The 26,719-nt window shown below is 36.2% G+C and overlaps 1 protein-coding gene across 8 annotated transcripts in view; it reads left to right on the forward strand.

The window, feature by feature from the left end:
* The window catches only part of AKT3 (AKT serine/threonine kinase 3), a 304,322-nt gene that overhangs the window by 160,296 nt on the left and 117,307 nt on the right, over positions 1-26,719 (forward strand). For all 8 annotated transcript variants that reach the window (XM_049633841.1, XM_049633846.1, XM_049633844.1 and 5 more), the window contains 2 exons: positions 15,199-15,343; positions 23,525-23,656. In XM_049633841.1, coding sequence (XP_049489798.1) covers positions 15,199-15,343; positions 23,525-23,656 — 277 coding nt within the window. The remainder of the gene's footprint in view (positions 1-15,198; positions 15,344-23,524; positions 23,657-26,719) is intronic.

Consider the following 26,719-nt stretch of genomic DNA (forward strand, 5'->3'; position numbering starts at 1 on the left):
TATATGTGAACATATTTGTAAAATCCAATAGTCCCTTAATAATTCTGTTTCTGGTATAAATAATGAATAACAGAGGCTTGCAACACCCTAAATCAAAGCCTCTAGAACTGTGAGATACGCTTCTTAGCAAAGCACAGGACATTCACCAATTAAAATATAAATTAAGACATTTTTATAACTAAACTACCCTTAAATAATGGTAGAATTGTGTTCATATTTGGAATTCTGAGGCTAGTAACAGCAAAAGGTTTCAAGCAATGTGACGTTTTGCTGGTGGTGGCCTGGAGTATGACATTGAGAAGGATTATGAGATTGGGGCTAAGCTCCGCGAGAAAAAGCTACCAGGATAGATTGGCATGGACCATCCTCATGCTAAAGAGGAGAGTGACGACTTCATCAGGGCCATATTTTCATCCTCCTGATCTACGCATTTCTACAACCGCTGCCCCCCCCCCCCAAATCTGTCTTCATAATCTCTTATCTTGTGCTCTGGTTCTGACTTAGGTCCAACAACCACAACCACAGAATCATTTCCCTGCACAGATATTATCATAGTTGATCCAAATCAGCAACTTTGTGAAGTTAAATGTTGTTAGCCCTATTTTCCAAATGAGTAAATTAGGTCTTAAGAGACTTGTCTAAGATTTAAAACAAAAACCAAAAACAACCTCCCTCAAGACCTAGTAAACAGTAAAGTATTATTTTAATAATACCCTTTTGATCAATGAACAGTGAATGATAATATGTGATTACTTTAGAAAAGAAAGAAAAATGAAAACAGACTAGAAATCACTCGTAATTTTATGATCCCAGTTAAGGATAGATAATTCTTTCCTACACTTCCAGTCTTACTCTGTGCAGATGTATTTAGGTCTTGAGTGTACATACAATTTGAGATGTCTTTTTTCCCCTGTCTACCCTGTCTTCCTTGGGCATTTCTAGATGCTAAGTCCTCAGTTTGCTTATGCTTCCACTCATAACCATGGCTGGGCTAATACCTATTTATCTGCCAGATCTGAGCTTAAAATATCATATTTTCTACAAAACCTCTGAGTCTTGTAGATGAGCCAGGCCCCCCTTCTATATACTATGTATCTCCCTACAGCTTTTATGTCTGGTGTATCACCACTGTAATCTCTGTTTGCTTTTCTCACTGGACTGTGAGATTCTTGACTAGCAAGGATTGTATCTTCCTTGCTCAACATTCTATCTTTATAACACAGTCCAGGATCCGACGTAGTATTTGTTGACTGGCTGAATGAATGGAACTTTTCCCATGTCACTGTACATTCTTTGAAAATATGATTCTTAGTGGATTTATAACATCCCATTGAAGCATGATTAATTTTGCCATTTATGTTTTTGCAAAGCTGGATTTATGCCATATCTTAAGACTTCAAAATAGTTCCTGCAATTATATCACACTACTTTTCTGAACAATCAGTTTTTATTTGCATTTATGACTAGAAGGCAGTTTTAGTAAAAATGAAAAACAGCATATTTAGATTTACCATTGGAGTGTGTTTTTCTATATTCATCTAGAATCTGGTGTCTGGAGATTTTATACGACTTTAATGTTAATGAAGACTTAGAAAGATGTAGTGAGAACTAGGAAAGCTATATATTTTCTGTGTTCTGTCTGCCAGTCTAAAATCCATCCTTGCTGTAAATGAAATATGTATCTCTAATCTATGTAAAAAAAAAAAAAAAGTCTATTTGTTTTATTGAATGATGGAAATTTGGAATCTATTTTTTTTCCAAAGGATGAGACCACTGTCTCAGCTCTGTTCTTTTGTCCATTTCTTTTCATTGAATAATCCATTCTGTCCTCACTCATTATGGATGGCACATGTACATAAATATTTGTATTTTTAGGTTCCCCGCCCCCCCCCCCGGCCTTTGATTTCTGTCATTCCAGCACTAAGACCACATGGGTTTAATTAGAGAAGCCCTATAAAATTTTTAACTTCTAATGGAAAGAAAAGGCCATAAGTAGAAGTAAGAAAATTAGGAAAAACAATTTCATAGAAAAGGAAACATATAGTAAAGCAAGACTTCCATTATTATTCCATTATTTTTTTTTTCCCCAAAATGTTCTTAGTTTTTGTAGGCATAGCATCTGCAGATAAATAGTAATTTTGTCTCTTCCTTTCTGATAGGACAATTATTTTTTTGTTTTTATTCTATTTATTTTATTAAAAATTTTTTTTAATGTTTATTCATTTCTGAGAGACCGAAAGAGACTGAGCATGAGTGGAGGAGGGGTAGAGAGAGAGGGAGACACAAAATTTGAAGCAGGCTCCAGGCTCCGAGCTGTCAGCACAGAGCCTGACGCGAGGCTTGAACTCATGAACCGTGAGGTCATGACCTGAGCCGAAGTCGGACGCTTAACTAACTGAGCCACCCAGGTGCCCCTGTTATTTTGTTTTTAAACAGTATTTAATAGTCTTCATGATAGCAGATACATTTATTTTTTTCTCTGGTTTTAATGAATGCATTTCAAATTACTGTTAAATATGATTTTTCGTATATAGTTTATTTTGTCATACTGGAACATCCACTTTACAGACCCAGGCTATTTTCCTTTCTTAGAGCTAATCACTTTCTTTATCACCATGATGGCCCTATTGCACTCATGCCCACAGGTTTATGTGCGCACGTGTTTCAGCTGTGGTGAGCTATACTTATAGTTTCCCAACTACTGATTCCATAGTGGACTCTCACGTTGCCTATGGCTCTTCCTGGCTCTTTTGCCCCTGTGTCAGAAATACCTTCCCTTGCTTGTTTCTTTCTGTACCAGCTCATCTTGTACATCTCTGCTTACAAATCACTCCTCTCCTCTGTCCCCACTCAAAACTTAACATTGTTTGCCTTAGAACACCACTGTTCTTAGTGCATACTTGTTATCATTTTACCTATAATGCTTTGTTATACTTCTTCACAATGCCAAGGTTTCCCCATGACCCTAAGTTCATATTACACCATGGCTTTAGTCACATACATGTATTAGATGTTTTAATTAAATGTTTATTTTTAAGTAAATAATCAGCTTGTGAAAATTAGTTTTCATATAAGTAGTATATTCTTTTAAATTAAATTAAAAAGATAAGTTTACTTGCTTCATCGGGGTCTGCATTCTGTTTCCCAAATTAAGTACATTTCCTGGTACTTAGTAATAAGAAGATTGCGTGCTTTCTTTCATTAGTGTGATATTTGGACCCAATACTGTTTTGTAGAGCATACATATATATTTTAGTTATGGTGAATAAGGTAATTTAGGTCAGTAGTCCACCTAAGAACTCCTAGAAAAGGTGGACAAAATGGTTTAAAACAAACAAAAAAAGGCATACAAGAGCCAATTTGGCTGTGAAGAATTATGGGATCAAAACTTCATGGAAGAGTGAAACCTAGAGAGATGAGCCCACTGTTTTACTTGGGGTCCCTGCCAATTCTAGAACTGTCTGATTTGTTAACATGTGGAGTAGCTGTCAGATCTAGGAGTCACATTCTGGAATCCAGGGCCTACCAAAGAGGGGTCATGGTACATCAATACCTTTTAGGTTGGCACTAAGAAGAAAGGATAAACTGGATTTAAACTTATCTTTTAAAGACTGAAATCTAGCTTTAAATTATTTCAGGTCTTAAATTTGGTTAACATGATCCACTTTTGCTAGTCTCCTAGGAGCCTGTTAAAAGCAAATATAACCAATCTTAAACTATTTACAGTTTTAATGTACGTTGTTTGATATGCATTAAAAAAGTAAACAAGGATTCAAAGATTCACAAACCACAGAGACAAAACAGACAACTGAATCAGGTTCATAAGCACTCTAGATAATGGAGTTATCAGACAGAAATTAAAAGAACTCTGTATTAGTATTTTCAAGGAAATAAAAGTTAAGGCTGGGAAATTCAGAGAGCTAGAAGATATAAAAAAGAATAAAATGGGAATTCTAAAATTGAAAAATAAGATATTTAAAATTCTTTGTGCTGGTAGATGGTTTCAGCAGTGGATTAGGCCTAACATTAGGGAAAATTAGGAACTCATACCTAGGTTATAACAGAATATCCAGAATGAAACATGAAGCGATAAGGATAGAGAATAAAAATAAGTCAGAGTGGAATGTAAGATGAAAGGAATCCAGTGAGAAGGTATTAACGTTTACGTAATTAGAGTCTCGAGAAAGAGTAAGAATGGGGCACAAAGTATTTGAAGAGATAGTTGCTGAAAAATTTCTAAAATGGCTAAAGATACCAAACCACATATTGAAGAAGTTCTATAAAGCCCATGCAGGAACAAATACAGAGAAAACCCACTTAGTCCCATTAGACTTTTAAAAACAAAGACAATGAGAAAATCCTCAAAGCAGATAGAGAAAAAAGATAATTTGCCTTCAAAGGAGCATCAGTTAGACTAAAAGGTGATAGAAGTAGAAATACTTGACCTGGAATATATGGGATAGAACGATAATTGGAGATAATGGAACGATATTCTCAAAGTGCTAAATGAAAATAAGTGGTAATGAGCAAAAATATGTTCCAAGAATGAAAGTAAGATGGAAATGTTTCAATTAAATATTTTAGTAAGTTCAGTCAAGAATTGATAGAATTTCTCACCAGCAGACTTGCAGAAAAGGAAATACTAATAGGGTATTCTTCACACACAATAAAAATAATCCTGGATGGGAGAAGAGATACAGAAAGGAATGAAAAAAAAATGGTAAATAAATTGATAAAACCAAATGAATATTGATCTTATGAATAATAATATTTTGTGGTTTAATTGTATAAAGAATAAAAAAATCTGAAGTAAAAACATACAAATTGAGGTTGAGGGGAAAATGGGGTTAATGTCTTATGATGTCACTGCATTTTCTAAGAAGACATAGTAGTGTGGACATGTTATATTAGATTTTGCTAAGTTGAGGATGAATGTTATAATTTCAAGAATAATTGCTAAAAGGAAAGCAAGCATCTGATGACTACAATGCTAATATGAGGAGAAATAGCATCATAAAAAATTAATCCAGAGTATATTATGTAGGTTGACCGTGTGAAGTTAATGCTATATATAAAAATAATATTTAAAAAATGGCTGAAAAGCCAACAGGAAAATTGAAATAGAATTGTGAAAAAATTTAATGAAACAAAAACAGACAGGGGAAAAAGAAAGGAGAAGTGTAAAAAAAGTAAAATGGTAGACTGCGTGTAATCATATAAATAATTGGCATTAAATATCAATGGGTTAAACACAGTAGTTAAAGGCAGAGAGTTTCAGAATTAAAAATATGAGGACCACTTATGTACTATCTATAAGAAATAAACTTTAAGTATAAAGAAGAAGTATGTTGAAAATAAGGGCACCTGAGTGATTCAGTCGGTTGAGTATCTGATTCTTGATTTCAGCTCTGGTCATGATCTCACAGTTCATAGGTTCAAGCCCCATGTCAGACTTTGCGCTAACGGTGTGGAGCCTGCTTGGGATTCTCTCTTTTCCTCTCTCTCTGCCAATGCATGTGTGCTCTCCCTCTCTCTCAAAATAAATAAACATTAAAAAAAATTTTTAAGTTTATTTATTTTGAGAGAGACAGAGCCAGAATGCGAGTGGCTTAGGGGCAGAGTGAGAGGGAGACACAGAATCCAAAGCAGGCTCCAGGCTCCGAGTTGTCAGCGCAGAGCCCGACATGGGGCTCGAACTCACGAGCTGTGAGATCGTGACCTGAGCTGAAGTCACTCAACTGACTGAGCCACCCAGGTGCCCCGTCAAAATAAATAAACTTTAAAAAAAAGATGTAGCTAAGTTGAAAATGGATTATACCCCTTAAAAATCATTGGGTCAAAAACAAAATTCATAGGAGCCATTAGAAACTTGTGGGGGTTTTTTGTTTTGTTTTATTTTTTTATTTTTTATTTTTTATGTTTATTTGTTTTTGAGAGAGAGAGAGAGAGAGAGAAAGAGAGAGTGCAAGCAGGGGAGGAGCCAAGAGAAAGGGAGACACAGAATCTGAGGCAGACTCCAGGCTCTGAGCTGTCGCACAGAACCTGATGCGGGGCTTGAATTCATGAATGGTGAGATCAAGACCTGAGCCAAAGTCAGACACTAAACCGATTGAGCCACCCAGGAGCCCCAGAAAATTGTTTTTAGATGAATAACTGTGAAAGCAAAGCATATACAAATTTGTGGGATGTAGCTAAGTGAGTGCTTAGAGGGAAATTTATAACCATTAAATGCCTATTATTTGGAAAGAACAAAGTTAAGCCAATAACCTAAGCTTCCTTTTTAGGAAACTAGAAAAATAAACCCAAAATAAACATCAAGGAGGAAACAGTAGAGGTCAGAAATCAATGAAATAGAAAACAAAAATAAAAATCAATAAACCAAAGAATTAGAAACATCTTGGAAAATTGCTTAAAAAAAAAAAAAAGAGAGAAGGAAGACACAAATTACCAATATCAATCCAAGAAAACATTAGAAAACCTGAATAGCCAATATCCATGAACAGAATTGAGGTTAATAACTTAAAATCCTTACCTCAAAGAAAACTCCCAAGTCCAGATGGTTCCCTGGTGAGTTCTATCAAACATTTAAAGAAATATTTATTACCAGTCCTACACAATCTATTTCAGAAAATAGTGGAGAAGGGAACATTTTCCAACTTATTTTGTAAGGTCACCCTTATTTCAAAAACCAGGCAAAGACATAAGAAGGTAGAACTATAGTCTAATATACCTGTGAACATCAACGCAAAATTTCTTAACAAATTTTTGATAAGTCAAATTCAAAAAATACAGAAAAAGAATAATACATTGTGGCCAAATAGAGTTTATCCAAGAGCTCAGTTGCATTTTCTGAAGGCATTCAACTAAATTCACTATATTAGTAGGATAAAGTAGAAAAACTACATGGTCATTGAACAGATATAGAAAAAGTATTTGCCAGAATTCAATATCCTTTTATAACTAAAACACTCAGCTGACAAGGAATAGAAGGGAACTTACTCAACCTCATTAAGGCTATCTATCAAAACCTTATCTATCTATCAAAAGCTTATATAATACTCAAAGGTAAAAGCTTCTTTGCTTTCTCTCTAAGATCAGGCACACATTAAGAATGTCTTCTCTTGGGGCACCTGGGTGGCTCAGTTGGTTGAACATCGGACTTGAGCTCAGGTCCTGCCTTGTGGTCAGTGAGTTCGAGCCCCACATCAGGCTCTGTGCTGACAGCTCAGAGCCTGGAGCCTGCTTCAGATTCTGTGTCTCCCATTCTCTCTGTTCCTCCTCCGCTCATGCTCTGTCTCTGTCTCTAAAAAATGAATGAACATTAAAAAAAAAAAAGAATGTCTTCTCTCACCACTTTTATTTAACATTGTAATGATGGTCTGATACAGAGTATTATAAGGCAAGAAGAATAAGTAAAAGGCAAATAGATTGGAAAGGAAGAAGTAAAACTGTCCTTATTTGTAGACATGTTCACATGTATAAAAAATCCAGAAAAATAAAAGATATTAGAACTGATACATCAACTTAGTAAGGTTTCAGGGTACAAGGTCAACATACAAAAACCAACTTTATTTGTAAGTGCTACCAAGAAAAATTAGAAAATTAAACTTAAAAAAAAAACCCTCCACAATAGCATGAAGATTAGGTAACTCACAAGAGGTCTGAAGAAAGTGAAGAATGTTGCCAAAGAGAGAAACATCCTAAGAAAACAATTCAACCGATTTCATTTAAGGAAGATGACAGAGTAGGGATATCCTGAGAACACCTCTTCTCATGGACACACCAGTGTTGCAGTTAGGTGTAGTACAACTCACTTTGAGAAAAACCTGAAGACTAGCAGGGCAGCTCTTCACGGCTAGAGCTATATTTTAAAAACCACCTAGAAAAGAGTAGGAGTTATGGAGACAAAGTTGGGAACCAAACCCCACGCACACTGACCCACAAGCAGGAGGGCTATCAAGGTGCTGAGGCCCTCTGGGAGGACATAGATTGGACACCCCAAGCCCTGAGGATTTGCACTGGGAAGGCAAGCGTCCATAGCCTCTGGTGTTGAAAATCAGTGGGGCTTAACTCAAGAGCTTTGAAAATTAATGGGTCTTAACTCCAGGAAAGTTGGAGGACTATAGATAAACAGACGCTGTCCTTAAAGGGTGCACAGTATCACTTGCTCTGAGACCCAGTTCAGAGGCAGTAGTTTGAAAGCTTCTGGGCTATACATGAAGGAGATTTATTGACCAATTGTAGGGTTTTGCTGGAGGCTGAGGGATCTGTAGGAATATTCTCTGGGAATGGAAGAACTGGTTGGTGCCATTTTTCTGACCTCTTTCAGTATAGTTGGTCTATGCTGGCAGGCACCAGTTCTGATCCCCTCCTTCTACCTCGCTAGCACTGTAGCACCTGCCCTGTGGACCTGCTCTGTCAGGTACCCCTCCAAAGCCTCTCCTGCCCCTCCACACCCAGCAGGAATCCCTCAGAGGGAATCAGCAGCAGTCTGATTTCAGTCTACTCTGAAAGACAGCATTGTGGAAGACACCCAAGCTGGACAGCAAAAAGTAAAAAGAATCTAAAAACATGAACGTAGGGGGGCGCTTGGGGGCTCAGTTGGTTAAGCGTCCGACTTCGGCTCAGGTCATGATCTCATGGTTCATGAGTTTGAGCCCTGCGTCGGGCTCTGTGCTGACAGCTTGGAGACTGGAACCTGTTTCATATTCTGTGTCTCCCTCTCTCTACCCCTCCCCCCACTTGGGCACACACACATTCTCTCTCTCTCTCTCAAAAATAAATAAACATAAAAAATTTTTTTAAAATATAAACATAGGTAAGGAACTTCTGGGGCAACATCAAACTTAGTAACATTTGCATTATAGGCTTCTCAAAAAAGAAAAAAGAGAAAAGGGGGGGGGGGGAACTACTTTGAAGAAGTCATAGTTGAAAACTTCCCTAACCTAGAGAAGGAAGCAGACTGCCAAGTCCAGGAAGCTCAGAGGGTCCTGAACAAGATAAACCCAAAGAGATCCACACCAAGACACATAGCAATTAAAATGTCAAAAGTGAGATATAAAAAAATAAACCTTAAAAAGCAGCAAAGAGAAAAGCAACAAGCTATATAAAAAGGAAATGCCGTAAGGCTGTCAGCTGATTTTTCAGCAGAAACTTTGCAGGCCAGAAGGGAGTGGCATGATAACAATCTAAGTGATGAAAGAAAGAAACCTACAACCAAGAATACCCAGCAAGGTTATCATTCACAGTGGAAGGAAAGATAAAGAGTTTCCCAGGCAAATGAAAGTAGAGTTCATCACAACTGAACTGGCCCTATAAGAAATGTTAAAGGGACTTTTTCAGAAGAAAAGAAAGATGATAATGAGAACTAAGAAAATGATTAAAGAAAAGTTTTACTGGTGAAAGCAAACATGGTAAAGGTAGTAGATCAATCACATATAAAGTTAGTATTGGGGCGCCTGGGTGGCTCAGTCGGTAAAGCGTCTGACTTCAGCTCAGGTCATGTCTCACAGTCCGTGAGTTCGAGCCCCACGTCGGGCTCTGTGTGGACAGCTCAGAGCCTGGAGTCTGCTTCAGATTCTGTGTCTCCCTCACTCTCTGCCCCTCCCCCACTTGCCCTCTGTCTCTGTCTCTCAAAAATGAATAAACGTAAAAAATTTAAGAAAAATAAAGTTAGTATGGAGATTAAGAGATGAAAGTAGTAAAACCAGTTACATCTACAATAATTAATGGATACACAAAATAAAGATGTAAGATGCGAAGTCGAATACATAAACTGTGGAGAGTTGTAGTAAACCTGTGGTGCTTTTAGAATGTGTTAAAGTTAATCGAACATCAGCTTAAAGGAGACTGCAAAGTATTATTATATTATCAACCTCATATGAACCACAAATCAAAAACCTATAGTAGATACACAAAACCTAAAGAGAAAGGAATGCAAGCGTAGCACTAAAGGAAGTCCATAAAATCATAAGGGAAGAGAGCAAAAGAAGAAGAAAGGAGCCAAGAAAAACTTCAAAACAACCAGAAAACGGTTATACATGCCAGTTGTTATATGCCAACAGATGACAATAAGTACATACCTATCAATAATTACTTTTCACGTAAGCGGACTCAGTGTTGCAGTCAAAAGGTAAAGGGTGACTGAATGGGGAAGAAACAAAATAAGACCCATCCAAATGTCTACAAAAGACTCACTTCAGACCTTAAGACATTTACAGACTGAAAGTGAAGGGCTGGAAAAATGTATGCTTTGCAAATGGAAGTGGGAAAAAAAAAAAGCTGGGGTAGGTAACAATACTCCTATCGGACAAAATAGGCTAAAACAAAGACTTTAACAAGAGGCATAGATGGGCATTACATAATGATAAAGGGATCAATCCAACAAGAGGATATAATAGTTGTAAATTTCTATGCACCCAACATAGAAGCATCTGAATATATTAAGCAAATTAACAGACATAAATGGAGAAATTGACAGTAATATAATAATAGGAGGTTATTTTGACACCCAACTTGCATCAGTGGATAAATTACCCAGAAAAAAAAAAAATCAATAAGGAAGGAAACAGTGGCTTGAATGGCACATTAGACCAGATGGACCTAACATATATACAGAACATTCCATCCAAAAACAACAGAAGACACATCCTTTTCAAGTGCACATGGAACATTCTCCAGGACAGATCACATATTAAGCCACAAAACAAGTTTTAATACATTTAAGATTGAAATCATATTAAACATCTTTCCCAACCATAACAATATGAAGCTAGAAATCAATTATAAGAAAAAAGCTGGAAAAAAAACAGAAACATGTGGAGTCTAAACAACATGCTACTAAACAACCAATGGGTCTTTGAAGAAATCACAGAGGAAATAAAAAAAGTAGATGAAAATGAAACACAGCAATTCAAAAGTTTTGCTGTCCAGCAAAGGCAGTTATAAGAGGCAAGTTTACAATGATACAGGCCTCCCTAAAAACAACAACAACCAGAAATAAGAAAAATCTCAAATAAGCAATCTAACCTTACTCCTAAAGGAACTAGAAAAAGAAGAACCAACAAAGCCCAATGTTAATAGAGGGAAGGAAATAATAAATACCAGGGTGGAAATAAATAAAATAGGGACTTAAAAAACAATAGAAATGATTCAGTGAAACTAAGAGCTGGTTGGTTGAAAAGCAAAACAAAATTGACAAACCTTTAGTCAGACTTTAAAAAGGAAAAAAAAAAAAAAGAAAGACCGGACTCAAATAAAATCAGAAATGAAACAGAAGTCACAGCCAGCAGCACAGAAATAGAATTAAAAGCAACTACTATGAAAAATTATGTACCAACAAATTGGGTAGCCTAGAAGAAATGGATAAATTCCTAGAAACAGAGACTCTTCCAAGACTGACACAGGAAGAGTAGAAAATCTTAACAGACTAATTAGTAGTAATAGAATTGAATCAATAATCAAGAAACTCCTAACAAGCAGAAGTCCAGGACCAGATGGCTTCACAGGTAAATTCTATCAAACATTTAAAGAAGAGTTAATACCTGTTCTTTTCAAACCATTCCAAACAAATGAAGAGTAAGATTGCTTACAAATTCATTCTATGAGGCCACAATACTGTGATTCCAAAACCAGACAAATACACGACAAAAAGAAAATTATAGGCCGATGTCTCTGATGAACATAAACACAAAATTGTCACGAAGTTTTGGCACGCCACATTCAAAATACATTAAAAGGATCATTCCCTGTGGTCAAGTAGGATTTATTCCAGGGGTTCAAGGATGATTTTGTATCCACATATCAGTCAGTGTGATACAGCACCTTAACAAAATGCAGGATAAAAATCTTCTGATCATCTCCATAGATGCAGAAAAAGCATTTGATAAAACACAACTCCATTCACACTCAACAAAGTGGGCATAGAGGGATTGTACCTCAACATATTAAAGTCTATATATGACAAACCCACAGCTAACATCATACTTGATGGTGAAAATTTGAAAGCGTTTACTTTAACATCAGGGGCAAGACCAGGATGTCCGGTCTCACAACTTTTAATCAACATTATGCTGGAAGTGTTAGCTCCAGTAGTCAGACAAGGGGGAAAAAAAAAAAAAAAAGGCATCTAAATTGGCAAGGAAGAAGTAAAACTCATTGTTTGTAGGTGAATGATATTATATATAGAAAACCCTAAAACTCTACCAAGAAAACTATAAGAACTAATAAATGAATTCAGTAAAGTTGCAGGATACAAAATTAATATACAGAAATCTCTTGCATTTTTATGCACTTATAAGAAACTATCAAAAAGAGAAAGTAATCCCATTTGAGGTGCCTGGGTGGCTCAGTCAGTTAAGTGTCCGACTTTGGCTCAGGTCATGATCTCATGGTTCATGAGTTCAAGCCCCACATCGGGCTCTGTGCTGACAGCTCAGAGCCTGGAGCCTGCTTTGGATTCTGTTTCCCTCTCACTCTTTCCCCCTCCCCCGCTCATACTCTGTCTCTGTCGCTCAAAAATTAATAAATGTTAAAAGAATCCCATTTACAATTAATTCAAAAAGAATAACTTTAACCTAGGAGGTGAAAACCTGCACTCTGAAAACTGTAAGACACTGATGAAAGAAGTTGAAGGTGACACGAATAATTAGAAAGATATGCCATGTTCATGGATTGGAAAAATTAATATTATTAAAATGTTTATACTACCCAAAGCAATGTACAGATAATCTTTTCACAGAACTGAAACAATAATGCTGAAATTTGTATGGCAATACAAAAGACCCTGAATAGCCAAAGCGTTCTTGAGAAAGAAGGACAAAGCTAGAGGTATCACAAAATTGTATTTCAAGTTATACTAGAAAGCTATGATAAGGAAAACAGTTTGGGAGTGGCAACAAAATAGACACATTGATCAATGGAATAGAACATTTTATCTATGACAAAATATGCTAGAGTATACAGTGGGGAAAGACAGTTTCTTCAGTAAATGGTGCTGGGAAAACTGGAAAGCTACATGCAAAAGAATGAAACTGGACCACTTTTTTTTTTTACATCATATGCAAAAATAAACTGGAATAAATATCTAAATATAAGACCTGAAATTATAAAGCCCTTAAAAGAAAACATAAGTAGTAAACGTTTGGATAGTGGTTCTAGCAGTATTTTTTTTTAAATCTGTTTTCTAAGGCAAGGGCAACAAAATCAAAAATAAACAATTATAACTGCATCAAACTAACATGCTTTTGTAAAGGAAATAATCAACAAAATGAAAAGGCAACCTACTGGATCAGAGAGGATATTTACAAATGAGATATCTGATAAAGGGTTAATATCCAAGATATATAAAGAACTCACACATCTCAAAGCCAAAAAAGAAAAACAACAACAACAAAAAAAAACAAATAATTTGGGGCAATAAAAAATGGGCAAAGGGCTTAAATAGACATTTTTCCAAAGAAGACATACAAATGGCCAACAGACACATGAAATGATGCTAAGTATCACTCATCATCAGGGAAATGCAAATTAAAACCACAATGAGATATCACCTCAATGAGATATAACCTGTCAGATGGTTAGTATCAGAAGAAATATCAGGTGTTAGTGAAGATGTGGAGAAAAGGGAACACTCATGCACTGTTGGTGGGAATGTAACGTGGTGCAGTCACTATGGAAAATAGTATGAAGGTTCCTATAAAGATTAAAAATAGAAATACCATATGATGCAGTAATTCTTCTGGGTATTTGCCCAAAGAAAATGAAAACACTAATTCAATAAGATTGAATATATCTCCCAGTGTTTATGCAGCATTTACAATAACCAAGGTATGGAAGCAATCTCAGTGTCCGTCCACAGATGAATGGATAAAGAAGATGTGATATATTTCTCTTCATCCATAAAAATGAATGAAATCTTGCCATTTGTGACATGAATGAACATAGAGGGTATTATGCTAAGTGAAATAAGTCAGAGAAAGACAAGTACCATGTACTTTCACTTATATGTGGATTCTAAAAACCAAAACAAACGAACATATAAAACCACAAACAGACTCATAAATACAGAAAACAAACTGGTGGTTGCCAGAAGGGAAAGGTATGGGATAATGGGCAAAATAGGTGAAGGGGTTTAAGAAATGCAAACTTCCAGTTATAAAATAAGTCACGGGGGTGTAAAATAAGGCATAGCAGATATAACCAGTAGTACTGTAATAACTTTGTGTGGTGACAGATGGTAATTACACTTACCACACTTACGTGGTGAGCATTTCATGTTGCATGTAAGTGTTGAATAGCTATGTTGTACACCTAAAACTAATATAATACCGTATGTCAAATATATTTCAATGAAAACTAACATTTTTAAAAATAGAGTACTTCGGAAGGAATTCAATTTAAAATATGCAAGACCTTTTCACAGAAAGTCACAGATTGCATTGGGAAATTAAAGAGCTAAATAAACGTAGAAATACACCATGCTTATGGATTGGAAAATTTAATTTTTTGAGATAGTAATTTCCCCGGAATTGGTCTATAGATTTAAGACAGTTTGACTCAAAATTCTCATAGACTTTGTTTTAAGAAACTGACACACTGCCTTAAAAACTTATATGGAAAGACATGATTCTTGATCTGATAACACAGCTGTCAGTTAGAGCTCCTGAGACTTACTGTCTTACGTATGAACTATGGCTATTTTTTAAAAAAAAAAAACTTCTCTGTGATTTGGGAACAGTTGAAGGCTTTGGCTTTGAAAACCTTTTCTTAGAACTTATATTGGATGACGGTAACGATCTTGACTATTTCAATGATGAACTAAACAATAGCTAGACAAAAAAGTTTTTCAAGGTTCAGCAAGCTTTTGGGGGTCAATTTGCCTTATGGAAAGATGTTTATAGGCAATAAAATTTAATTGTACTTTTAAAGAATTTTAACTGAATTTTCTTATAGTTCTTTCCTTTTTTTGAAAATATACATTTAAATAAATGCTCCTACAACCAACCCTGAGGTCTATAATGTTAAATGCTTTGGGGATTAATTTCACCTTTGAGTAAGGGTGAGAAGATATGTTTATGTGTATGTGGGGGTATTATCCTGGAGTAGACTTTATTTGTGTTAATGTCATATTTTACAAAAGGGACATATTTGATTCATTTACCCTTCTTCATTAATGGGAAATTGTACTTGTTTTTATAGGGAAGAGTGGACAGAAGCTATTCAGGCTGTAGCAGACAGACTTCAGAGACAAGAAGAGGAGAGAATGAATTGCAGTCCAACTTCACAGATTGATAACATAGGGGAGGAAGAGATGGACGCTTCCACAACCCATCATAAAAGAAAGGTAGAAAATAGTATCTTATTCCCCTACTCAGGCACGGCACTTACGCGTGTGGAAGGAAACACACTAAAAATTGCCATTTGTAAAACGTGTTGGCCGGTACAACTATATGGGTGAGGGTGGTGTTATCCAGGTAAATCTGAAATACCTGTCATCGTTTAAAACCAAGTAATTTAAACGTCATTTTCGTGGTTCAGCACTTCGCACTGACTGCTGATAGGGCTTCTCAGGTCGTTGTTGACTGAAGTGCCATCATGCTGGTTTATAATTTGCATTTTCCTCTTATTGTTTTTAATACCATTTTAGAACTTGGAAATAACGTTTTCCCTAATGATTGGGTCCTGTTCCATGTGGTATTTATTTTGTACGCTCTGAGAGCAGAAGCAGAAACGGTTGTAGTGTGCTTCCTACCTGAAGCCCCAGCCTTATGAGTATCAGCGGGAACGCAAATAGTCTTGGAAATAATAGTTTTTATTTTAATGGCTGCTCCTGAGCCAGTGAGGGAAACAGACTTTCCTTCCCTGAGTGCTCCAGATTAATAAATGCCAATTTAGAGATTGATGGAAATTATAAATTATGTTTTTCATTGCTACAGAAAATTGAAAAGCAACTTCCTTGTGTGAAAATGGTATTTTAGGATTAATCTAAAGGTCTCAGTGTTCAAAGTAAATGAACGTGCCATTTATCGTGTTAGAATGTATTTGTTATAATAAATTGTAAATTTCATCTTGATGTAGGAGAACACTAATTTTTAATGTAATTACCCATGTAATTTGCTATTAGCATAACGATGAAGAACTCTTTTGGCGTTAGACTGCTTGAGTTCAAATCCTCCTTTTCCCACCTGCTACACGTGTGAACTTGATGAAGTTACACTGTCACAACCGATGGCTCATTAATTATTCTCTCCTTTTCTGAAATTTCTGTTTGTTTGTTTTTTAAAGTTTATTATATTGATTTTGACAGAGTGCAAGCAGGAGAGGGGCAGAGATAGAGGGAGAGAGAGATTCCCATGCAGGCTCCACGCTGTCAGTGCAGAGCCCAACACGGGACCGTGAGAAGATGACCTGAGCCAAAATCAAGAGTCAGAAACTTAACCCACTGAGGCACCAGGTGCCCCTGAAATTTCTGTTCTGATTACAGTAATATTCTATGCTTGATCTTGGCCAAAAGTGGTGTCTTCATTGAAGACTTATACTCTGTTTGTTAGTTGAAGTGAATCCCTTAATGCCTACCTGGTTCTTCAGTCATTGCAAAAAACAAAAACAAAAAAACCCCACAATGTAGTTTTCCTCACCTGCTCAGAGATAAGAAAGCTGCTTCTGCACATCCATGTGCATATGTACGCGATGAATGTAAAATTTGACTGTGCTCATAAATTTAAAATCAGATCCCAGTTAATCTCATCCTTTGAATTATAAACTACCCCAGATGATACTAGCTATACTCTAAGTCTGTAGAATTGCTAAAACTCTGCTTAACAACCCATGTTACTAAAAAGCTGCTGTTGGGGCAGTTCCTGGTTGATAGTGGGGAGTTTATAACACCCTAACGAGAAATACTGTTATTGATGGATGAGAGAATTTGGAAATGAATATGGAAACTTAACCAGAGAATTTTGAATGAAGAGAGACAAATGTTTTCAAAGATGTAAAAATGGAAAAGTATGGAGATTTTTTTTTCTGGTAAGGCTGTTTATAAATCATCATAAAAGCACAATGCAGTTTTCTCATTTTGCCGTTACAAGTGCAGATTATCTTAGAATTCATCACCTTCACTAATTATCACTTGTAAATGTTTATTAGAAGTTTATTTTGTGCTGTGCTCTCAGAAGTACTTTTATATGTATTATCTCATTTAATCCTCACAAATATCATATGAGGTAGGTACCATTATTACCCCCATTTTACAGTGATTCATCTGACGTTGAGATAAATTAAATATCTTTTTCAAGCATGTAAGGACTTCCAATTCTACACTGTATAACTTCAGTGTGCAACTTATTGATTGATATATCTTGAGCCTTTATAATCACTATAATTATTTATACTCATTACATGACCAAATTATATTAGAGAACAAAATTAGATATTCTCCCTTACAATTGTAGTCAGTTTCTCAAAATATTATGTCAAGCTGTTGCACTTACTCAGTGTTTCAGTATTAGTTAATTTCATTTTATACAGCGAACTCTTGGGAAAACCAGTAGAATTTTCAAATTACAAAATAGTGGTAGAAAGTGAGGTTTAAAATTTTTTTTCAATGTGTATTTATTTTTGAGAGACAGAGAGAATGCAAACTAGGGAGGGGCAGAGAGAGAGAGAGGGAGACAGACTCCAAAGCAGGCTTCAGGCTCGGACCTGTCAGCACAGAGCCCATCGTGGGGCTCAAACCCACGAACCGTGACCTGAGCCGAAGTTGGAAGCTTAACCGACTGAGCCACCCAGGTGCCCCGAAAGTAAGGTTTTTAAAGCAGATTCTCTAAGAAAACTCTCACTGAAACTGGGTCTCCAAAATTGAAAATTGATACAGTCAAAAGTATTTTGAAAATGGGGGGATCCATTGACTTACTTGACCTATATCTGATTTCCATTGTTCTTTTTTATTTAATTTCATCTTAAATGAAATAGTATGAAACTGTTTTAAGTAACAAAGAGTGTAAAAAAAGATAGAACCTGTGCACCACTATTCTGTGATGTTTCTAACAATTTGGTTAAAAAGGATTAAATAGTACTGTCACTTCCCTAGTTCCCTAAAACTACATCCTTTACGTGGCTCCGGTATCATAAAAAGAATGGTAGAAGTTCAGATGATTTTTCATTTCAAACTGTAAACACAGATATTCTGAAATAACACCTTTCTCATAGTTTACCGTGTCCGTTTTCTTCGTCGTTTGCTTTTTGAAAAACGAGTGACAGGATGAAGAGACTAGCTACTCATTGTGGTAGCTCTGCTGAGAATTGTCGCGACTATTTTCTCTTGTCTCAAGCAGACAGATGGTCACTTCTCTTAGTGGCAGAGTATTGCCCAAAACCTGCCACCTGAGGTGAAGAGTCCCTTAGGGAAAGATACTGGGTGGTGGGAAAGAAGCAGAGGGCCTCATAATCAGATTTATTGGTGGTTCTGTGTTTAAGCGAAAAGATGGTCTTTCAAAAGAATTTGATTGGAGGACTCAGAAGTGCCTACTCTTGGTCTGCCAAGTGGCCTTTCCCTAGACCCTGTCAGATATGCGAAGGGGCACAGCATAAAAGGCCAAATAAGAGTCAGAGTTCTGCTCAGTTTTTTTTTTTTTAAGTATATTTATTTAGAGACAGAGCGTGAGTGGGATTAGGGCAGAGGGAGAGGCAGAGAGAGAGAATCCTAAACAGGCTGCATGCTGCCAGCACAGAGCCTGATGTTGGACTCGACCTCACAAAACCACGAGATCATGACCTGAGGTGAAACCAAGAGTTGGACGCTTCACCGACTGATCCGCCCAGGCACCCCGTGTTCGGCTTCATTTTTCAGTGACCAATGTAGGCCTCTCCAAGGGTGGCTACTTACCATCTCCTGAGTTGGTAGAAAGCAGAAGCAATATGGTCTACCTTCCCATTAAGTCTGGCTCCAGTTCTTGGAGTTGTGTCACCTAATGCCTGGCTACACTAACTCAAAGCAATGGCTGGCATGTGGAGGCAGAGTGAAGAAAAGAAGTTTCCGTGTGACCTGCAGAAATCACATGATCCCTCCCTGCCTATCCAGAGAGGGAGCAGCGGCCTCATCAGTGGTGGAGAGGTTGGCAGGACAGAGAGGTGGATCTTTTGAGAGCGCCCCCCCTTTTTGCTTAGTACCCCATGGGGCTTTGTTTGGTTCGGCTCGGAACATTGCAATTGTGGAAATTATTCTCTTGGACCAAATATGTTAAAACATCTGTATTCTCTTCTGAGTGGTTTCTTGTATTCATCTTCAGTTACATAGTCATATTCTTTAACCCGAATTTTGAAGTATACAGTTAGTCTCTCTCTTATATTCTAGTGTGTATTTGAATACACTTACAAAGCATTTGTTATGTGTGCCCATGCATCTCTTAACCTAAAACGGCCACATTGACGTGGAAGAAAAGAGTGTCACTATGTAAGATATTTGCTTAATGGATTTTGGGGATTGGGTTTTAGAGGATTAACTTTTCTGCAGAGTATCCATGCTCTCATCTTTTATTAAAATCTTACTGAATTTTTCCCTTAACACCATTGAAAAGAGGAAACCATTTTGTAATAGGTTACATTTCACTTATAAAGACTAGGTAATTACTGTGTGTACCGTGCTGAACGTGAGCATTTGGTATCGAAGATGCTTTTTAAGTTTTCTGAAGTTTTGTCAAAATATGGAACTGTTTCTGATTTTATCACATAGAATGCTTTTACTAATATTAATTTCCATGCAAATTCTCTTTTTTTAAGGTTGGCAGTCAAACTGTGAAATATAAAGATAGGAGTATTATACTTTAAACCTCCTTTTCTCTAAGAATTGCAATCTTAAGGAATGTAGCAATATAATTACATAGTGCTTTTCATCTGGAAATGCCATAAGGCAATTTACAAACTCTTTTCTGATTTTTATCCCTAAGAATTCAGTTTCCATTTATGTGATATTTAATAATAGGATGCAGGAAGTATGATTTTTCAGTGCATTTAGCTAAAAATTGAGGAGGGTACTGCTCAGATGAAGCTTTGAGCAAAAAATAACATCATAGCCTAGTTATGAGAATAACAGCTCTCAACTCGTTATTGCCATGGAATTAAACTACCCAAGTTTAACATTAAAACAATAACAGTGTATTTCAGTATATATCTCATGATTTTGCAGTTTGTGTGGGCAGTTCTACGGGTCTCCCATGGATCTCCCAAACAGTTGCATTCAGTGTTAGCACATTGGCCAGGCTGGAAAATCCAAGAAAGACTTTCTCACATTTCTGGATACTTGGTTCTTCTCCATGTGATCTCTTAGCATATGGTGTCTCATCATCCAGGTTCTTTCTACGTGGCCCCTTTCCCCAGAAGATAGTCTAGACTTCCTTATGGCATGAAAGCTGGCTTTCAGTTACGACTTTTCCAGGAGGTGAAAACACAAGCTGCCAGATTTAAAGGCTGGACCTGAACTGGCATGTTATCACTTTGGTCATATTCTGTGTTCAAAGCAGGACACAAGACTGGCCCAGGGAGAGGGAAAGTTGAGTCTATCTCTTCATGAGAAGAATGTGCGTATAGGGAGTCAGGGGACTTAGTGGTGGCATCGTTGGAGACCACCTAGCACAGATAGCTTTGTGGTCATATAGTACTCCTTGATTTGGAAAAATCTTAATGAAAACACAGTTTCTTAATACTACCTGTTATTCAAATGACACGAACTTTGTTAACTATATTCTGTATATTTAGTGCCACATGTTTGATTTTTCGTTAAATTGATAAATGTACTTTGCTATTTTCCCTGATACATTTTGCTACTTTTCTTTTGAACTAGTGTTTTTTTTTTTTAAACGTTTATTCATTTTTGAGAGACAGAGAGAGACAGAGCATGAGCAGGGAAGGGGCAGAGAGAGGGAGACACAGAATCTGAAGCAGGCTCCAGGCTCTGAGCTGTCAGCAGAGAGCCTGAAACGGGGCTCAAACTCACAAACTGTGAGATCATGACCTGAGCCGAAGTCAGATTCTCAATTGACTGAGCCACCCAGGTGCCCCCCTGCCTTTTTTTTTTTTTAAATTATTAAGACATTATAATTTGATATTTGGAAAAATTTTCAAAATTATAGACAGCAAATAAACTTGAAAGGGAATATAGGCATTTGTTTCTAAAACTTAGAATTTTTACATGTCATGTACATGAGGAATATTGGTCTGTAGCTTTCTTGTAATGTTTTTGTCTGGTTTTGATAATCAGGGTAATGATGGCCTTATGGAATTAATTGGGAAGTATTCCCTTTTCCTCAACTTTCTTCTTTAGGCGTATACATAGAATTGGTATCATTTCTTCCTTAAATGTTTATAAAATTCAGCAGTGAAACCATCTAGCCCTAGAGTTTTCTTTGTGGAGAGGTTTTTGACCACAAATTCAATTTCCTTAGTAAACATAGGGCTATCAAGGTATCTGTTTCTTGAGTGGGCTTCGAAAGTTTGAGGCTTTCAGGGAATTTTTTCATTTCATGTATATTGCCAATTTTATAGTGTTGGCAGCTTATAGCTGTTTATGATATTCCCATGTGATCCTTTTAGTATCCGTAGAATCTGTAGTGATGTCAGCTCTCTCTCATTCCTGACATTGGTTAATTTGTGTCTCTTGTTCTTATTTTCCAGGCCAATCTGGCTAGAGGTTTGTCATTTTTATTGATCTTCTCAAAGAACCAGCTTTTGGTTTCACTGAGATCCTCTCCTTTTTTTTCTTTTTAAAATTTAATTGATTTCTGCTCTAATCTTCATTATTTCCTTCTATTTCTCTTGAGTTTAATTTGCTCTTGTTCAGTTTCTTAATGTAGAAGCTGAGATCACTGATTTGGGACATTCTTGACATTTACTTCAGATGGGTGGTAACCAGGAAAAAATATAAAAATCTTCAATAACTTCTGATCATCTGTAGGATAAAATCCAGATTCTGAACTTGTTATTCATAAAACCCTCTGAACTGAATTTAAATTTAAGATGATAAACTGAGCATATCCAGTTATCTCCCCTTCCATTTAAAAGCCCATTAAAATGGTAATAAAGGCATTTTAAAAAGAGATAAGTCCATACAGACAAAAAGCTGGGGGGTGGGGGGAGGCATCGGTGCACAAGCAATATCGAAATTAAGGAAGTTTGTGGAAGAATGCTCATAGAGCAGGAAAAGTGTGCATATAGAGGGCTGTAAAGAGCAAGTAGCAGGTCAGCTTGGCAAAATCCTGGGAATCACCTGCCTTAGGAATGAGAAATGAAACTGAATACAGGCAGATTAATTAAAGGCATTCTTAGACTTCCCTGCCTTTCTGCTCTGATTGCACCAATTGCTTTCTCAGATTTGTACTGCCACTTTCTTAGGTTTCTTCTCCTTGTGATCCAGGTTATTTTCAACATTTCTTATACACACATCTTTCACTTTCTAGGATTCTATCCTTACTTCGCTTGAGTACATTCTCAGATAGCTTCCCTGAAAAGGACTGCTTCCTTACATGTATCTGGAAATGTTTGTGGGGCGCATTTTCGATGATCATGTTGTTTGGGGAAAGTGACACTACCAAGTCCTTAAAAACCTGAGTCCTTAGAAAACAGTGTGGAAGTTTCTCAAAAAATTAAAAATAGAATTATTATAGGATCCAGTAATTCCACTACTGGGTATTTATCCAAAGAAAACAAAAACACTATTTGAAAAGATAGATGCACCCCTATGTTCATTGCAGCATTTTTTACAATAGCCAAGATATAGAAAGAGGCCAAGTGTCCACTGATAGACAGATGGATAAGAAGATGTGGTATATGTACACCATGGAATACTACTCAGCCATAAAAAATAATGAAAACTTGCCATTTGCGACAACATGGATGGATCTAGAGAGTAGTGTGCTAAATGAAGTGTCAGAGAAAGACAAATACCATATGAATTCATTTATACGTAGAATTTAAGAAATAAAGCAAATGAACAAACAAAGGAGGAAAAAAAAAAAACCAGACTCTTAAATACAGAGAACAAATTGGTGGTTGCCAGAGAGAAGGCAGGTGGAAAAGACGGGTGAAATAGATGAAGGGGATTAAGAGTACACTTACCTTGATGAACACTCAGAAGTGCATAGAACTGTTGAATCATTGTGTTGTGCACTGAAACTAATATAATACTCTATGTTAATTATACTTCAATAAAAAGAGAAAAAAAAGAAACTTGAGTCCTTGAAAGTGAATGAAAATGGTTCTATTTTTCCTTTCCTCGTACACTTGACTGATAGTTTGACTAGCTGAGGAATTTGAGGTTCACAGTTACTGCCTTTAGTATCTGAGAATTGCTTAAATTATTTCTAGCATCCATGATTGTTGGTGAGGTAGCTATTGCCAGTCTGATTCTTCTTAAGTGTGCTTAAAAATTTGTAAAATTTACTTTTGGGTAGATACCACAAACATATACCTATATGTTTATAAATGAATTGCATCAAATATTTCATATTACATTTTTTTAATTTATATTTTTCAGACAATGAATGATTTTGACTATTTGAAACTGCTAGGTAAAGGCACTTTTGGAAAAGTTATTTTGGTTCGAGAGAAGGCAAGTGGAAAATACTATGCTATGAAGATTCTGAAGAAAGAAGTTATTATTGCAAAGGTAATTGATTAATAGAGTTGATTACTAAATATTTGCTTATGGTATGCACATATGTGTGTTCATGCATACACATGACTAAAGTGTAGAAATTCCATTAAGTAACCAAAATGTAGATTGTTGGTTACTGCTGCGGTAGTATCTGTATATCAATATTTATTTATAACATTAACATTTTCAAAAGTTTATAATATTATCTGGAAGTTGTATACTGAAGGTATTTTATTTCCTTGAGATAGAAATATTTATTTATGTGTGTTTGGGGAAATGTTTTTACTGTCTATTTGTGACCTATATCACTGATTATACTTAGTGTTGCTTTTTAATGTTTTTCCCCAACATTCTGAATTTTCTATTATTAAATAAAAAAGTGATTAGGATAACACAGATGACTTGTACCTGTATATTATACAGCTTATATAATGGTGAATGGAAGAGCATCTTTAATAGATTTGAAAATATAGGAATCATAAAACTAAAAGAACTAGTAGTCTTTGAAATTCTTTCAGGAGGCCTTAACCCCCATCTCCGTAACTTAGATCCATACAGATAACTAGCATGTTAATGATGCTAGTCCTCACTCAAGAGTTCTGAATTGAGGGGCTCCTGGGTGGCTCAGTTGGTTAAGCGTCCAACTTTAGCTCAGGTCATGATCTCACGGTTTGTGAGGTTGAGCCCCGTGTTGGGCTTTGTTCTGACATCACAGAGCCTGGAGCCCACTTTGAGTTCTGTGTCTCCCTCTCTCTCTGCCCCTCCCCTGCTCATGCTGTGGTTCTCTCAAAAACAAATAAACATAAAAAAATTTTTTAAATATATATTATTATCATACTTTATAGACTACTTTAACTTTCCATTATTTGCAACCACCATTGACCATTGAACAAGATGGAGGTTAAGAATGACTCCCTGCTCAGTCAGAAATCCACATCTAACTTTTGACTAAAGTTAACTACTAACAGTATATGGTTGACTGAAAGCCTTCATGGTATCATGAACAGTTCATTAACATATTTTGTATGTCATATGACTTATATACTGTATTCTTACAATGAAGTAAGCTAGAGAAAAGAAAATGTTATTAAGAAAATCATTAAGGAACAGAAAATACATTCACAGGACTGTACTGTATTTGTTGAAAACAATCTGCGTATAAGTGGACCTGCACAGTTCAAACCCATGTTGTGCAGGGGTCAGCTGTATAGTTTCCTCATCTCCCCTGTGTTTGTACATTTGTTTTAATTTCAACTGGTACACAAGTCTGTGTCTGGTATTGGAAAGAACACTGACCTTGGAGTCATGCAGGCCTGGATTCACTTCCCAGCTTTGTATCTTACCACCTAATGGCCTTTAACAAGCAGTTTGAGGGGAGTACTGCTCCCTTAGGGACATTCATAATGTTTTAGGGTAGTGTATTCACTTAATCACAGTGAATCAGTGGAAGAGAAACTACTGAGGTCACCAGGTGGAGGCCACGTGTGCTGAGTACATGTTGAATAGCCCAACAAAGCGTTGGATTTTTCATTTGTAAAATTCTACTTGTTAAAAGACAAAAAAGTATTTCTGGACAGGAATATTGAGGATTTGGATATTTAGTATAGTGCCTGACTCTTTAAACTGCTATCTTCCCAGAGGTAGTGTAGTGTAGTAGGCTCTGCCACTTACTAAATGATCCCAAACAAATTGCTCAACTTTTTATGCCTTTGTTTCCTCATCTGCAAAATGGGGGAAATGATAGTGCCTGTCTCATAGAGTTGTTGTCAGGATTAAATGAATGAATACATGTAATAGCATTTGCTGTAAATAAAATTAAGATTAAAATAGTATTAAATGAAAATCTATTATTGTTATGAGGATTTGCTATGATTATTATTACTCTTACCATCTGCCGTGTGTCAGGCATCAGTAAAAATATCATTTCCATTCTGTTTTTTTCTTTTATGCATTAGCCTCACCTAGAGCCTGTCTTCCCTTACTAATTAATTGTACTTTTCTCACTAACTCCACAGAACTGGGTATATTTCACAAGTGAGAGAATATCCAGATTGGTATACTACCCTTGATAACGTTTGCCAACAAATCCATTTATCCATTTCTTGAAAGAGAATATGTCTGCTTATAGAAAAATGATTAAGCAGTATAATGTTTTAGAGTCTGACAAGACCTGGGGTTTGAATCCTGATGTGCCAATCACAGAGCCTCATAGAGAGGAGTGATGTCCATGTGCCTTATTACTGTTGACATTAACACTGACCACCTGATTAAAGTATTGGCTACCAGCATTCTCCACTGTAGAATTACCATTTCTCCCGTTGTAGTTAATAACTATCTTAGGGGAGATACTCTGAGACTATACAAGTGTCCTTTTTCTTCTTAAACTTTTGCCCGCTCATTTTAACTTCCATCAGTGGATCTTGTCTACAGTACTTATTACTGTGGCATACTAGTGGTATTTTCTTTTTTCCCCTAATTCTTTATGCCTTTATTCTTTGTGCCTTTGTATCAATTTTTGTAATCTTTTCAAAGAACCAACTTTTACTTTCATTGCTTTTTCTCTGTTTTTCTATTCTCTGTTATTTATTTCTAATCTTTACTATTTCCTTCCTTCTGCTAGCTTTAGCTTTAGTTCTTTTCTTAAACTGTAAAGTTAGATTGAAGATTTGATACCTGTCTTCTTTATAAATGTAAGCGTCTAAATCTACAATTTCCCACTTAGCACTACTTGTGATGCATCCCATAAATTTTGGTGTGTTACATTTTTCTTTTCATTCATTTCTCAGTATTTTCTCATTTAATTTCCCTTGTGATTTCTCCTTTGATCCATGGATTAAGATTCTACTGTTTAATTTCTACAGATGTGTAAATTTTCTAATTTTCTTCTGTTTTTCATTTCAAACTTCATCCCACTGCTGTTAGAGAAGATACTGGGTATGACATCTATCTTTTAAATCTATTGAGACTTAATTTGTGGCCTAACATATGGTGTATCCTGGAGAATTTTCCATGTGCACTTGAAAAGAATGTGTAATCTGTTGTTGGGTAAAATGTTCTCTGTGTGTCTGTTAGGTC

Source organism: Panthera uncia, chromosome F1 (assembly GCF_023721935.1).
Source record: "Panthera uncia isolate 11264 chromosome F1, Puncia_PCG_1.0, whole genome shotgun sequence".
NCBI lineage: Eukaryota > Metazoa > Chordata > Mammalia > Carnivora > Felidae > Panthera > Panthera uncia.